The sequence below is a fragment of the Caloenas nicobarica genome, chromosome 5 (genome assembly GCF_036013445.1).
Source record: "Caloenas nicobarica isolate bCalNic1 chromosome 5, bCalNic1.hap1, whole genome shotgun sequence".
Classification (NCBI taxonomy): domain Eukaryota; kingdom Metazoa; phylum Chordata; class Aves; order Columbiformes; family Columbidae; genus Caloenas; species Caloenas nicobarica.
This window is the reverse complement of record NC_088249.1, coordinates 56,747,375-56,762,453: the sequence shown is the minus strand read 5'-3', so window position 1 is coordinate 56,762,453 and position 15,079 is coordinate 56,747,375. Positions and strand designations below refer to the sequence as shown.

General features: G+C 44.5%; 2 protein-coding genes across 3 annotated transcripts; one reads left to right on the top strand and one right to left on the bottom strand.

Moving 5' to 3' along the window:
* The first annotated feature begins 828 nt into the window (after nucleotides 1-828).
* C5H11orf16 (chromosome 5 C11orf16 homolog) lies at nucleotides 829-12,809 on the top strand. Its single transcript, XM_065636118.1, has 8 exons — nucleotides 829-911; nucleotides 2,178-2,313; nucleotides 3,120-3,279; nucleotides 4,456-4,684; nucleotides 5,454-6,116; nucleotides 6,528-6,720; nucleotides 8,432-8,670; nucleotides 11,556-12,809. The coding sequence occupies exons 4-7, from the start codon at nucleotides 4,468-4,470 to the stop codon at nucleotides 8,613-8,615; spliced, it is 1,257 nt and encodes a 418-aa protein (XP_065492190.1). The 5' UTR covers nucleotides 829-911; nucleotides 2,178-2,313; nucleotides 3,120-3,279; nucleotides 4,456-4,467; the 3' UTR covers nucleotides 8,616-8,670; nucleotides 11,556-12,809.
* On the bottom strand, nucleotides 9,833-14,785 carry AKIP1 (A-kinase interacting protein 1). 2 transcript variants are annotated; one of them, XM_065636121.1, is made up of 5 exons: nucleotides 14,771-14,785; nucleotides 14,081-14,158; nucleotides 11,465-11,578; nucleotides 11,115-11,165; nucleotides 9,833-10,216 (listed from the first exon to the last, which is right to left on the bottom strand). In XM_065636121.1, exons 1-5 carry the CDS (start codon nucleotides 14,777-14,779, stop codon nucleotides 10,073-10,075), a joined length of 396 nt encoding a protein of 131 aa, XP_065492193.1. In that variant the 5' UTR covers nucleotides 14,780-14,785; the 3' UTR covers nucleotides 9,833-10,072. The 2 variants fall into 2 exon arrangements, with proteins under 2 accessions (XP_065492193.1, XP_065492192.1); XM_065636120.1 differs by having other exon boundaries at nucleotides 14,681-14,779.
* Nucleotides 14,786-15,079: the final 294 nt, after the last annotated feature.

Sequence of the window (15,079 nt, the reverse complement as noted above, 5' to 3'; positions counted from 1 at the left end):
GTGGTATAGAATAGATTTATGTGAAGATAGTGAAGAAAGCTTAGCTTATGACTGGCAAAACGTTCTTAACATTTGCTATATGTAAGGGAATTGTATTATTGATATTAATCAATTCTGCTGACACCATGGGAGCAGGTAGTCTGTGGGTGCAGCTGAATGTACAGAAAATGGCTATAGACTTCGTAAGTGCTGTATCCTTGTCCCTAATTGCAATCATCCTGTCGTTTTTATAGCAGTGAATTGAAAAACGCCTACCAAATGCAATTAAGTATTCCTCCCCCCACCAAAACAAAAAAAAAAGTTAACATTTGTTAAGGAGAAAATGGAGATGAGGGATCACAGCTGGATTTCTGCGCTGGATTTCTGCACTGTATTCTGGCATTTTTTTGGTGTGCACTTTGCAGGAAAAGGGTAGAATTAATCCTTTCCCTTTACTGTGGAAAGTTTGTAAAGTGATTTGACCTCAGTTTGTCTCAGCTTCAACCTCTATGTCCACATTTCAAACCAATTTATTTGTCACACTCTGTGGTGGTAGGCACTTTGTTTCTAAATCTGAACCGTAACTTTGTGTGATGCTATTTTTTGCCCTGCGATAGTAGGCAGAAAGCCTAGAGGACACTGTGCCCTCTTACAATCCCTTCTCTGCCCCTGCGGTCTTTCAGTGCAATGTCTAGATCAAGGGGGAGCTGAAAATTGCGTGGATGTGTGGCAGATAAATGGTCCTCTCTGTAGTCACCTTCCGCTGGTTGTGAACTGGTGAGGTCAGGGTGGCCCGTCCTGGTAGCAGCGCCGGTGACAACCTCCTTAGCAACGAGGAAACACTGGCACGAACGGCTCCCTGCCTCCGGTGGGCAAGATTTCTGTGTTGGGACTAAATCCAAATCGACCAGACATAGTGTTGTCGATCGCTGGTAAGTTTGAAATGCTGCTGTATCCAAGTACTTGGAGTTATCCAGAAAAAAAAAAATCTCATAAGGTGTTGCTGCCTTTGTGAGTGCCCTGTTTCATACAGAAATAGTGAACCTGGCGCTCAGCAGTGACAGCACCGAATAGATTTAAAATGAGGTTTAATGTAGAAGTGAGAGTTGGTTTTCTTTGTGAAGTATTACTGATTCTGGCTTGTTTTGGTTTATAATAGGGGAGTTTGTGTGGCTGTGAAATGAGTGAATATATTGTGTTAATTTGCTGATTTAAAGATGTGTTTTGCAGCAGTTAATCTGCTCTCGTTTGGTGTGCTAGTTTTCTGCAATTAGATATATCTGGGAGTCCTCATAAAACGGACTTTCAGATCATATCTCTTGTCGAAGAGACAAAATAACATTTAAACATAATATGAGACCTTAAACAGTATTTTGTAAAGTAAATTAGGCACTTAAAATTTATATGTTGTTGAGTTTCCATGCACGTGCTAAACATTTCTAAGCAATATTAAAAAAAAAAAAGAGTGGAAGCTTGTCCATGAAATCTTGTCATATTCCCAGAGATAGCATCACGTCATCAATCTTACTGTAACAGCCTCTGAATAGTTTTCACTTGTCAAATCTGAGCATGTCGTTCTTTCTTATGACAAGCCATAATCCTACTGTTATAAAACATGACAGGACAGCTGAAAGATCAAAATATTTCCTCTTAATACATCACTATAAATAAGTAACAGGCAACTGTAATCTAATGTCACGTTCAAAAACTGTCACATCTACTCAGCTTGTCAACAGCAGCTGTAGTTTCTGTTGCAGCTTGTAAAACAGGGAAGATTTGGCTGGGACTGTGTACGAGAAAGCTTTAGAGGAGAGTGTAGGTATAAGAAAAGAGGGCTGGATGTTACAGAGGGAAACAAAAGTTGGAGGGAGGTAAAAGCTCCTGCTTTCCTGGGGATTTTCACAGCATTTCTAGTTTCCTTGGCTATTTCTGTTCCTCTGCCAGATTGGGATTTGGGTGACTGAAGATCACTGAAGTCAGTGATATGGATTCATCTGACCAAATGCCAGTCTGTATATTTTGAATTCACTCTTTTAAAATAAAAGTAAACAATAAAAGCTACTGAGTTCTTGGGGTACACTGGAAAGCATTTGTTTGTGTTGGAAAATGCCAGTGCATTGTCTCTTTTCAACTACCAGCAGATCACGACCAATTCCTGCAGGTAGCCGCTTTTGCAAGAATGTCTCATTCGACTCCAGATCACAGGTTCTGCAACGCAACTCCAGCTCTGGACAAGTTCTTGTGCTCCAGCGTCGTACCTACTGTCAGCCCCTGCTGCAGGAGCTCTTTTGTGGTGCATCCCGCCTGGATCGCCGAACCCCTCACTGCCCAAAGGTAAAACCAAGTTCTTGTTTGAGTCTGTGATTTGTTCTTTCTTATGATATCTAATAGGATAAAACAGGCTAGAATGTGTCAGATTAATAAATTAGCAGCATGAACATCATCTGAGCTTTTTCCTCCCCTGCACTGGCAGTTTTTTAGATGGTATTAACTAAAGTGATTTGCTACCCTGGAGATTATGAAAAGGAAAGCCTGAGTAAACCTCCTATCAAAGAAACATTCATTTAATATTATTTTGATAGATAAAAGCATCTTGCGTTAGCAGCCATCTTTTGTGAAATGTTCCTAATGCTTTGTGACAGGGGATTATTTTTCCTGTTTTGAACTCGAACCTGTCATATACCAGCAGTTTCGTTGTTTACTTTTCTACTTTTTGGTTGTTCCCTGAATGCCCAATGTAAACCATCAGCTACAGCGCTCTGGAGCGCACCTACGCTGTGCTGGCGATGGATCCTTTCTCTGTCCTGGCCTTAAGGGTGGTGTTGGCTTTCCATGTAAGCGGCAAAGGAGCCAGTGCAGGTGATGCTGGCCCAGGATTCCAGCGTGTACCTGGCTCATTTCCTCTAAACCCCAAACCAAAGAAATCTGGGTAAAAACAGACACTGATGTTATTTTTTTTCCGCAAAGCAAGGAACTGTTCCAGCAATAGCAAGTTTCCTGTTTCTTCCCACATGCCTTGGCCTGTGGTAGTGCTACAAAATGAGATGGAATGATCCAGTTCTTAAATTTTACAAGATTTTTGTTTTCATGGCCTGCAGAAGCTGTTTCTCTCAGTGCTGACCCATTTTCTTTTCGTCAAGGTGCCAATGGCTTAGCCACTGCCTCCCGTCCCCTGGTCCCGCATGGAAAAGGCTGAGCGCATCAGGGAGATCAGTGGGCTTAGACAGCAAGGCCCCTGTGCTGGTGAGAGGGGAACGAGATGGATTTTATTATCGTGGTACAGTAAAAGAGGAGACAGAGGTGAGTGACGGTTGCTGTGTGGCAGCCATGGGGATGTGTAGGGTGTCTGGTCCACCAGCAGTCCTCACACCACCTGAGTGCTGTGTAGCAGGTTTTGATTTCAGGTAGTGCATGAGCTGGAGAACAGATCAGCAGAACAGCTGATGGTCATGATTATGTTGATTTATAAAGCTCCCGATGTGCCTGATTCCAGGCTGTCCTCACCTCCTGCTGCCTTGCACACCGGGTGAGCCTTTTGCCTCAGGCACCAATAAACTGATGATGATCAGGCCCTTGCTCTGCTCAGCCCGCTTTACTGAGTCCATTTCTAGGAGTGGACAGGTGTGTTTCTGGGGATCCTCATCTCGTGCAGAAGACGGGTACCCCCCAAACTCCCAGTTCCCGGTGAAAGAGGTGGTGTTTGCACCTTGCAAGAGCAGGTCCTCCGCTTCTGCCAGCGCTGGGCACTGGGCCAGGCTCGGGCAGCACGAGTGGTGTTGGGAGCAATGTGCCGGCCACTGTTGTGTGTAGACACATCAACAGCACAGGGAAAGTGTTAGTGTTTTATATACACACTTCCAGCTTGGGTCAGCTACAGACCAATGGCTCAGTGTCTTTTCAGAAATGTTAGTGAAAGCTTTAATTCATTAGTTTGTTAGCACTTCAAACTTAACAGAAAAAAGAGTCTATTATTTCTTGTGAATAGGGAAGTGGCTGCTTTTGTTGTTGACAGAAAGCCTCTTGACAGGCCTGAATTTAAAGAAAATAAAAATTCCCAGCAACCCACAACCCCCTCAAGAAGCTGTGAGTTAACATCATATGTAATGAGAAAAGACTTGGGCACGACTGAATAGCAGGTCTGAACAGCTTTAGTGTCCCCTGTTACCTGGTGCACACGGTGTAGTTTGTGAAATCCAGTTGCACGCTATCTGTAGCTTTTACTTTTGAAGAAGAAAATACAGGTGCCAGCAGCAGTGAATCTGTACATATGCTTCACTTGGCCTGCTTTTTGGTGAGCCTCCCAGGGTGTTTTTCTGGCTGTCTTGATGCCAGATAGACCCCACAGACTATTAGTTATTGTTCATGCTTGGCTGGTGTTCTCGCCTCGCCACAGAATGGCCTTATGGTGAAGGTTACGTGACCTGACGCATTACAGACTGTTTTCCAGAGAAACTCTTATTTTGTTCCTGGTAACAGAGTGACAGAGGCATGTTCCTGGTAGAATTTGCCAAACCACTTGTGTCACATGGAAGGCATCCAGTGTGTGTGCAAAAAACAGGAAAGGACGACATCCTGGAATACGTGAATGGGATGAAGCACTCCTTGCTCCCTGGAGACAAAGTGCTGGCACCCTGGGAGCCAGATATGGCTAGATACGGCCCAGGAACTGTCCTCACAGGAATTGAGACAAGGGACCCTTTACGAGGTAAGAAAGATGCTGCCCTCTTCTTCTTTGCCTTGATTGGGAACATCAGTGAGACTGTCAGGATAAACTCTTGTGGCAGTACTACTGCAGAGAAATATGGTGCACAGACTGTAGTTCAGCCTTGTTTAAAGCTTGCAGGAGCTGATGGGACTTGCTGCTGGCTATCTGCATGTAACCACATCAGTCTGACCCTAAGGAAGTTGCGACCCATAAAAATGTCATCTGTGTCCACTGATGTGCACATCTGCTTGGACAAGGCTGTGTCTGCCATTTGCAGGATGGTGGCCTTTTCCTGAGCGATCCAAGTGAGGCAGCTCTCAGGAAGCACCTATCTGTGCTTGAATGCTCATATTTGTACTGAATGGTACGTCTGGGGGTGATTTTATTACCCAAGCGTAGGAGATTTCAACAGCCCTTTCATTTTTCCCATGTCTGACAGTCAGGCTCCACTGACATCAAAATACTGTTCTCAAAGTAGTACTGCTAACTTTGGCAGTAACAACAAAAGTTACTCAGTCAGCGTTTTCTTGTTCATCTGATGACGAATTGGGAGAAAAGATGCTGCCAAGCCCGTTGTCGCACCAACAGTGCCCTAGCTGCACACTCCACCCTCCATGACATGACGGTGAGGTGTTACAGAGAGGGGTCACAGCTGGTTCTACCGCTTGACCAGAGTAGAAAGTGCAATAAAGCTGCAAATCCTGATCTGTATGTGTGTGCTGCCCAGGCAGACCAGCTGCTTATGGCTGCTTACCTTTCCTCTCAACAGCCTCAGAAGATGAAGAAATTACAGTCCAGTTCTGGAATGACAAGAAAGTGAAGCTCCCACGCGGTGTGGCTCTGTGGATCCCTCCTAGCCTGTGGGAGAGGGTTACAGAGATGATCCACATGCCCTTCACCAGCAGGATGAAGCCTGGAGACAGTCTGGACACTAACTCTTGTATTTTTTCCTGCTGTCCTAAGCCAGCCCTGGCTCCTGTTTGTGCTGTACATCCCCTTGCCAAGCACTGCTTGCCCTGCTTACCCTGCTGGCCACGTTTCCACTGTCACTGTGATGGTGTATGTTGTTTGTCAGCACATGTAAGGTGCGTCAGCTGCTGCCATCCCCATTTTGGTGCCTGGTGGCCTCTTCCATCCAGGTCTCTGCTCTTTCAGAGCAAAACTGAAGAGGCAGAGTCCAGTAGTGAGCCCTCTCCACACCTTCTAGAACTGGAAGGTCCGAAACAAGAAGAACCAGCAGCTGTGGCAGCATCTCCCCCCTCTTCTGATTCAGAGTGGGATCTGGAACCCTTCCCCACTGACAGTGCTGTGGTGGACAGTGCTGTTAACAGAGGCTCCGGTTGTCTTGAGAAACCCAGGCTAAAGGGTTCTGCAAGACCAGAGGATAAATACTGGAGAAGAAGCTGCTACAAGTCTCATCTCAGTAATTCAGGTACCTTTTAACCATTTGCATAGGCAAGCAGCAGCCAGAGGGAAATAATGAAGTGTGTTCTGGGTCCCCTTCATCTGGGCAATCACTTTGCCTGGGATACAGCCTCTCATACAATATTTTCTCCTCCCCGACATTTCTGCTGCCTCACCTTGCATGCCAGCTCTTCTTTTGGCAACTCATCCAATGGAAAACTGCCAGAACAACAAATTTCGTGTTCCCCATCATTTTGCTATGCTTTTTATGATGTTAACATCTTCATTAACCTTCGTAGCTAGTCCATGCAGAATAAATTGCCTGACAATTCCCTTCAGGCTTAAAGCGCATTTTCCTCTGGTCTGAAATGAATGCTTCTCCATTTCAGTTCTGGTTTCACTCCTCCTAAGGCTAAGATACAATTTTACTCCTTCCCAGGACCTGGTAGTCGCAGCAGCACTTGCAGAAAGGACAAGTTGGAATCCAAAGCTGTTGCTGTTGTGGACATGTCCCACGTTACCCCGACAAATCAGAGGACAATGTTTGAAACCATCGAGCAGTCTCCCAGAGGGCAACTCACAGTGAAAGAAATCCCGAGAGACCAAGATTGTAAGCCATCATCGGGGGCAAGGTAATGTGTATCAATATTGTATTTAATTAAGCACATGGTTTGTTCGAATGGAAGAATGGTTATGGTCTTGTGGCTGGCTAGAAAAATACATCATTCCTAACTTAACTACCTGATAAAACCATCTGCCAGTTTTGTGATAGGAAGGGAACTTCTTCACTAATTAAAACAAAATCTCAAAACTCTAAGAAAGGGCTGAAGCTACTTGGTAAAACGGAAAAGATTATGCCAGTAACTGTGTCAGCATTCAACAATGCAGGTTTCAATTCAGAAACCTGCCAAATGCCCGTTGACATCAAGCCAGTGAAGTCCTGTGGGAGTAGGGACCTACATGAGTGGCCCTGGAAAAGGGCAGCTCTGACTGTCAGCAGCAATAAAACACAGGAAGATTCCATCTGGAAAGGTGCTGGGCTCTGCTCACACTCTGATAGTCATGACCTTTATCTCTGAACAGTGGAAGTAGATATTTTTAACTGTATTTACTGAGTATCTTCTCTTACTCCCCTACAAGAAGCAAGCAGTATAAACAGCAGATCCTTCCCCTGAAGCCAGGGGATACAGGGTAAGAAAACTATGTCACAGCTAGGAACAAGGATGACACCTTGATTTTTAGGCTTGGTTTCTATTGGCTATGGTCCCCTCTTGCTTTAGAAAAAAATTGATAAAAAATCAAAACATTAATGCCAAACAAAGAAAGCACAGAAAAGAGGAAGAAAAAAGCCTGCAGGAGGAAGGGGAAGGTGAAAGAGAAGGCCAGGATGGACAGAAACACTGCTCTGCGCCAAGAGCACCATTGGTACAGTTAATAAATTATATATCAGAAATCAAATAATAAATCTTCTCTACCTTCATACTCCTGCTACTGTGGGCTGACTGCAAAGTAAAACTTAGAATGTGCTAAACTTGCATGATCTTCTTTAGGAGAAGATTAATCTGTTAGTGACATGTCAGTGAGCAGAGAATGTACCAGAATATGTCTTGTATTCTCACAATTAGAGACATTGGTTTTAAGCAGATGCCCACCAACTTATTAACTGTATGGTTCCTACTTTATTATTTAAATAGTCATAATTGCACACCTTTGTAATTGATTTCTTAGGATTTTTTTTAGGCCAGTATGGAGCTCCAGGCAGACATGCTCTGTGTTACCAAGTGTCACAGCTGTGCACTGAAATGACATGCTTTGCCTTTTGTTAAAACTAAAAAGAGACCAGAGTGGCGTCATTCTAGCCCCAAACCGGCAGCATGAATTATGGTAGTGGACGCGATGTGATCATAGAGAGTATAATGACAAACTTTTATTCCTATAAAATAGCCCTTGGTGTTTCTAAATCCAGAAGATAGATTGCTACTCCTTGAGAGAGCTGAAGCAGTGTTATCATATAATGCAGACTGCATCCAAAGTAACTTGCAACAAGCAAGTAAAGCCAGACAGCAGGCTTCTTGGGGGTGCTCCCTGTGGGGGGCTCATATTCCCCCACTGTAGTCACCAAAAGTCCTTCTAACTTCTAAAGGAGCAAAGTTTGGTCAAAGCCTAACCACTTCTGAAAATCCCGTGGTCTTACTGTATGCTTCTGCATTTCAGCAGTAGAGTTAATACTGGCACAGAAATGATACCATTATTAAAGCTACGTGAGGCACAGGTACCCATCTTTTAGCCAGGAAAGCAGCAGTTACAAAGACACTTCCAAGGGATTTCTTTTCTGTCCTCCAGGAAGAAGGTTTTGCAGTATCAAAAAACCAAAGATATAAAACGGCAAGAAAGAGAAGAGTCAGATGTTAAACATAAAGCCACTTGCATGGAAGATGATGAATTTGACAATACAGACCATGTTAGAAGAGGACAGACAGAAAAAACAGCAAAGATCTCACTTGCAACAAAGCAGAAAGAGACATGATCAATGGGAATTCAATAAATGTACAACCGATGAAGTTTAGGAGCTGAAATTTCAGGTAAACTGCTTATAATATAACAGTGTTACATTTATTAAACAAATCAAGTTCTAGTTTAGGTACCACCTCTGTTAAAAATCTTTATGGATGACTGTATAATTTTAATAACTGATAAAGTCTATTTCTACCCAAATCTAATTTCAGCATCCTCATTCTATACTCCAAGGTGTTATATTAAGTTCCTAATTATTTGGACTTGACTTTACAATTATGGAGAGATCAGGTAAACTAGTATGAACACTAAAATCCTGAACAGATGCAGAGCAAGGGTCTAATAAACCTCAGTTTGCCTCCAGTTCTCTGGAGTCAGCCAGAGAAATTCAGTGTAGCGATTTATTTTTGTAGAATGCCAGAAGGAAATGAGAAACAGTAGGAGCTGACAGCTAAAAGTACTTTTTCAGAATTAAAGCAAAAAAGAAAGTAGCCAGAGGATAAAAGACCTGCTACTGTAGATACAGATAACAAAATGCTCGGAGATCCAGCATTCAAGCCACTGAATTCTATATTCCCATGAAAATTAACTAAAACCTTAATACCATCAGCCACAAAAAATTATAGATACATATAGGTCATGTCACTAATATCAACCATGAAATCAGATCCTTCAGGAGAGTTAAGCATCCAGGGAGTCTCATTAGTGGGACTGCTCATGGTTTAAAGCACAAGAACACGGGTGCACGGGGCAGCGTGCAGTTGGTCAGCAGGACTTTTCCCCTGTAGCAAACAGGGTAATTCAGGGCACCCTACCGCCTCCTGAAAAAGGCAGCCAGCTGGCGCTTAACCAAGGTAAGAGCCTGCAAAGGGACAGGACCCGAAGTGTCAATGGTTTATGTGCCTATACTGAACATCTGACACAGGTTTGAGTACCTTCTTGACTTGGGGTCCTAGATAGTGAATGTCATTTGTATTTTCTTTCTTTATCAGAACAATAAAAGTACAGACAGGAGAGATGCATTGTGAGCCAGCTGCCCTAAAATCAGTGCCAGCCCACAGGAGCTAATATACATCCATATTCATACCACGTGGATCATGCTGTCTGTGGTCAAGAATGTGACATGGATATTCTGTCTGAGGATAATATAAAAGAAGGTGTCACCACAAAGACTAAATTATGTATTTTATTCCATTGATTGTATCTTTGTTTAAAGCATAAGAACCTGGAATTACATAGTCACATAATTGGATTTAAGGCACACAATGTTCAAATATTTATAAAATCAGTGTACAAAGTGGGCTGCATATAATTGCATTAAGTATAAAACAAATATACAGGCCATAAAAATGGAGTCTCAAAGAGAAGGATACTATTAAAGTGCTAAAAAGAAAAATATATACATAGTTCATTACATGCATTAAAACAGTCTCATATTTTATTCTTGTGATTGCCAAGAAACAACAAACATCATAGAACAAAGGTTAAATCAACACTTTGTCCAGCGTTGACATCTACCACGTGTGTTTGTTGCACCATGTCCTCTGAGGTTGCTGTGACAGAATAAGTGCCAGGAGAAACTTCAATGTAGATGTCTTTGGAAGCTTGTCTGGTCTTTGAGGGGAGGAAAAAAAAAGTTTCATTACTGTTTAGTCATCTCAGATTTCCCACAAAAATAAAAATTTTGAATTTGGGTAAAAATTTTATTTCAGCTGCTATACAAACATACTGAGATTTTTCAAAATATACAGGCAGAATGGACAAAACTGTAAAATGTTTCTGTCAATACAAAAATCAGCAAGTGCCATACTCAAAATATTTCATCTAATGTTTCAATCAGTGGAAATAATCAACATGCTGTAATCTCTGCCTCACAAAACTGAAAGTTGCCAACCTAAACTGTTTTGAACATAAACCTGGAAAATATCCATACAATAAAGGTGCTCTGACTAATGCGTACAGATTCCACGCTTCTCGTCTTCTGTGGCTTAGTTCCCAAAATGGGTTCAGTGAGGTGTCAGGCATTTAAAAGTTAAAAAAAGCTTTCTCCTTGAGGGGTCTTCAAAGAGAGCATGTGAGGGCGAAGCGTAACTGGCTGAGCAACCACCGCATGTTTTGCTGCATGTCTTGCCTCAGCACAGGGCGGGTGTCTTGGAGCACAAATGAGGTGAGACTGGACGACTACTGTGTTGCTGTCACTGATGCAAATCACAGGAGCCTGAGGATTAATCACAGTGTTTGATATTCTGTACGAGTCCAAAATATAGAGTCTTAACTGGTTATGTGCCAGAATGCCACAATCTAGTTTATCATTAATTGTGCAAGTCTCTGTATGTCCATTCTACTGCCCACCCATACATATATCATTAATAGGATTGTGAATGCACCACTGGTTAATCTTCTGTGCCATCACAAAGTCTCCACACCTGATCACAAATTTTAACCAGCTTGATGCAAAATGATAAAGAAATGCTACACCTTCATTTAAAAACAAAGTATTCTATAAACTTACATGTTGCTGGCAAGTTTGAGCTCGACTGGGTGCTACAGAGGCTTCAGTCCTCTGCAAAGAAAGATACTGTTTTCTAATGATACAACACAAAAGGCAAATTCAGCCCCTGAGAGAGGGGATGTCCATGAAATTCTCCCCTCCACAAAAGGACTGATATGACACTGACTGGTGCCACAAGTTACTCTGCCTCCTCCCCAACAGAAGGCTCAGATCAGTCCAGGTGTTCATATGCCCATCATATCAAACCACATACATTAGTGTAAGCAAGTGTCACAGACAGCAGGTGGAAAACAATTGTCTCAAGGGAGGGAAGGAATAGCCTTCAATCGAAACAAAGACCACCTACTTACCGCTTCTTTGGAGGACCCCAGCTCTTTTTCCCCTGCTTGCCTGCCATGGTATCTGCAGATGTGTTTGATTTCATGCTCTTTGCATTTACAGGCTGCCACGAAGCTATAGTACTTCTGGACAACAACAGAAACAGATAATATTATGTGGAGAAGCATCAAAGCCATACTGACAACTACAGCACATTTACAGTTAAAAATGGAACCGCAGAGCTACTGACCTTAATTGGCTGCTTTGTGCTCACGTGAGGATGAAAACAATGCCTGGATGTCCACAGGACATGTGCCTTCTGGTACAGGACTGTCAGCCCTGATTTTATGTGCCGGTGCCCCATACATAGGGACTCTCTGACACCTCAGAAATGAATTTGTGAAAATGCAAGAAGGAATGCTCTGAAAACATCTACCTGCTCTTTGAGAAAAGCCCTGGCAGAAGCAGCCATAGTTTATGGGTCCCTAACAGGATGGATATGCAAGCTAAGCCCTTTGCAGCCTAGCCAGTGAAAACTAGTTCTGCAGGGCACACGCAGGAGCAGTGCTCTAAAAGCAGAACACATTAATTCTGAAAAATGACTTGGTGAAGAAGCTGAAGTGTCTTCAAGGCTGGTACCGGTAGCATAGCAGTTTTGAGAATTGCATTTAATTCCACAGCAGCCCTTTTTTGGCTCCACGATAAAGGTACTTGAATCTTCCCCACTGCAAATTGAATATTTGAGTACAGCTCTGCTGCCATCTGGTGTCACCACAGAACTCCTCCCAGGGTTACCTTTTTGATGACAGAGGCCAGAAAGTTCCAAAATATCTATTTTATTTCACTTGTGTTTTCCTTGTGTCTGACTCTCAAGACTAACCATAAAAAAAATGAGGCCAATAGCAGTTTTTATTTCCAAATCTATTGCTGTGCTTTATTCCTTGAGGTTATATGTACATTAACAGATTTGGCTGCTTGTATTGTGGTTTACTGTGGAGCTACATCCCAAAATACATCAAATATTCTGATCTACTGCATAAGGCTTCACAGAGCATCTGTGTATCACAGGTGAGCTGGATTCTTTTACATGATGTCACAGAGCAAAGAAATGAAGTCAAACTTTTGGTAAGAAACTTTGGTTTCCAAATAATTCTAAACAACTCATCTTAAGTCATGTAATTTTAATCATTTCCACTCTGTGGCATTCAAGCGTCTAAATGGTTATGTACCACTGCAATTTTTTATTTACACTTCGTAAACTTTATCCATGAACTTGTGGGTCTGAGAATTCCTCCCCTGCCTTCTCTATAGAAGATGACTGAAGCAGTAGTGTCTGGCTGATGCATAACCGTGGAAGTCATCCACTGCTTGTTCCCGCTCCATTACAGACTCCTAACAGGACATAGGATGAGCCTCTATACATTGTTATATTTTTGTTTCATCTTCTGTAAAACTCTATTCTGCCTGAGTTGTTTTAGGATTAACTAGTTACTAAGTAGTGCTTTAAAATGATAAAGGAGTTGCTTAAGAGCTAATCATCTGGTGTGTCTCTAATTTAATTGAAGACTTAGCCTCTGTAATTAACTCTGCAGACAAGGAGCTCCCTGACACATGATGAGAGCAGACCCCAGAAGGCAAAGATGATGTAAACTGTGATGGAGTTTTCAGAGACTTTTACTGCAGTAGTTGCACTGCAGGGCTGTATTCACAAGGATGGGCTGGCAGAGATGGGCTCCCGGTTCACCTACCCAGCAGAGCAATGCCAGGTGCAGCCCGAGCGCCAGCACAGCTGTCCCACTGCAGTGAGCACACGTGTGCCCACGTGGGAGCAGTGCAGCTGTGCATCTGCACCCACACCTGGATTTCTACCTGTCACAAATAAAGATACGGTGCTGCTCAGAAGAACTGAGCCCGTAATCCAGTAACAACATCTCAAATCTAGTTTGCATAAACGATACAAGACATGTGAGATTCAGACATTATGGATGTAAAATGTCTGAATTCAGACAAAGCAATCTCTTTGCTTGAGATTCCAAACCTCCCTTCCTTCCACCACCCAGAACACACTGATTCTATCAGCCATCACGAGAAGTTCATGTTGGCACAATGAAAACAAAGGGTTACTCTGTCATAAAGCCCATGTTGGCGCAATGAAAACAAAGGGTTACTCTGTCATAAAGCCTCTCCGTAGCAGAGGTACCTTGCAGTAGTGGAAACAATTCTGTACATTGTGACACGTGACAGGGGCTGCCACAATGTAATTTGTGACATCATCTGATGTTTCTGTCTCTCTAACCATATTGCCTTTCCACTAAAAAGTGGAGAAACCTGCTGCTAAAATCCATACAGGCCTACTGGTAGTCCCTATGGAAAATGCTGATATTGCTGTTTATCAGCCAAGGTGGGATCACTTGGTCAGGGTAACACTGGTGAAGAAGCAGTATAGAACCTACCACACGATGGCGAATGCCCCAAATTTGTTAATCCAGGCCAGCATCATAGGCTTGCAAGCTAAGCTGTTGCTATGCAATGAGCAGAATTACTCTGAAGTCTAATTTTTCCAGTTTTAGCAAGAGTAGTGCACACAGGCCTCTGCCAGGCACATCACAAACATTCCCCTTTGCGCAGGTCTGGCTGTAAAACCTCACCTCGCATTCCTTTGTGGCTTCATTCATCAAGTTCACGATTGAAGCAAATGCTGCATTGAGACGTTCTGAATCTTCTTCCTGCAATAAAAGACATTTTTTGTAACTTCTAATGTGCTCGTTGCTTAGAGATAGAATGTGTCAGGTGATTCAATAGCAAAGCACTCTCTAGTGTTGGAGACTGTCTCCGGGGTGAAGCAGACACGTGTGGCCCCTCGCTCCTTAGTTTTAACGCAGGGCGCCCACCGGCCTCCCAACACCCGGCATGCGGCAGAGAGACCAGAGCACCTGCTACAGCCCGAGGCCACCGGGCGCAGCATCGCCAAGTGCTGGTCATCCACCTGTCAGCGCCCTCAACGCTTCGCGCTGGCTTTGACTAGGAAAAACACGGAGGGGGATGCAACCGAGCGTGAAACCGCGTTTTTAAAAGCCTCTAGCTCGTTGAAGCACGTAGGTGCCTCAATCCCACGCATATATATATATGCATATATATGCACACTAGGCCTCTACAGCACCCGAGCTCCCCCGCCGCCACGCACGGACGCATCTCCCCGGCGCTCCTTGCTCGCGGTGCCGCGCTCCCCCCGCCCCGCCCGCACTGACCGGGCCCGAGCCCGCCCGCGCTCCCGCCGGCCGCCGCCGCGCCCGCTCCAGCACGGCGCGCGCCAGCCCCGCCGTCCGCCCCGCGCGCACCCCGTCCATCCCGCCGCGCGCCGTCACAGTGCGCACGCGCCGGCGCCCCGCCCCGCCCACACACACACGCCCCCGCAGAGCCGTTAGGGGGCGCCCCCGCCCCGCGCCGTGGTACCGGGGCAGGGCCCGCGCGGGGCTGGGGCCCGCGGCACAGCGCGGGGTTCGGGGGTCTCCTCACGCCATCGCTCCCGGGGCGGGCCCGGGCCTGCGCTCGCGCCCTGCCCTGAGGTAAAGCCGCCGCCCCGCACGGCCCCGCCGTGAGCTTCCCGCAGCGGCGCCGCTCCCGCTGGTGGCAGCTCCGCGGCTGTC

Coding starts and splice junctions, on each gene's coding strand:
- C5H11orf16 (XM_065636118.1), top strand. CDS start 4,468: ATGTTCCTGGTAGAATTTGCCAAACCACTTGTGTCACATGGAAGGCAT. Junction 4,685..5,453: donor GACAAGGGACCCTTTACGAG/GTAAGAAAGATG, acceptor TCCTCTCAACAG/CCTCAGAAGATGAAGAAATT. Junction 6,721..8,431: donor AAGCCATCATCGGGGGCAAG/GTAATGTGTATC, acceptor TCTGTCCTCCAG/GAAGAAGGTTTTGCAGTATC.
- AKIP1 (XM_065636120.1), bottom strand. CDS start 14,779: ATGGACGGGGTGCGCGCGGGGCGGACGGCGGGGCTGGCGCGCGCCGTG. Junction 11,579..14,080: donor AAGCCACAAAGGAATGCGAG/GTGAGGTTTTAC, acceptor GTTGTTGTCCAG/AAGTACTATAGCTTCGTGGC. Junction 11,166..11,464: donor TGGGGTCCTCCAAAGAAGCG/GTAAGTAGGTGG, acceptor CTTTCTTTGCAG/AGGACTGAAGCCTCTGTAGC.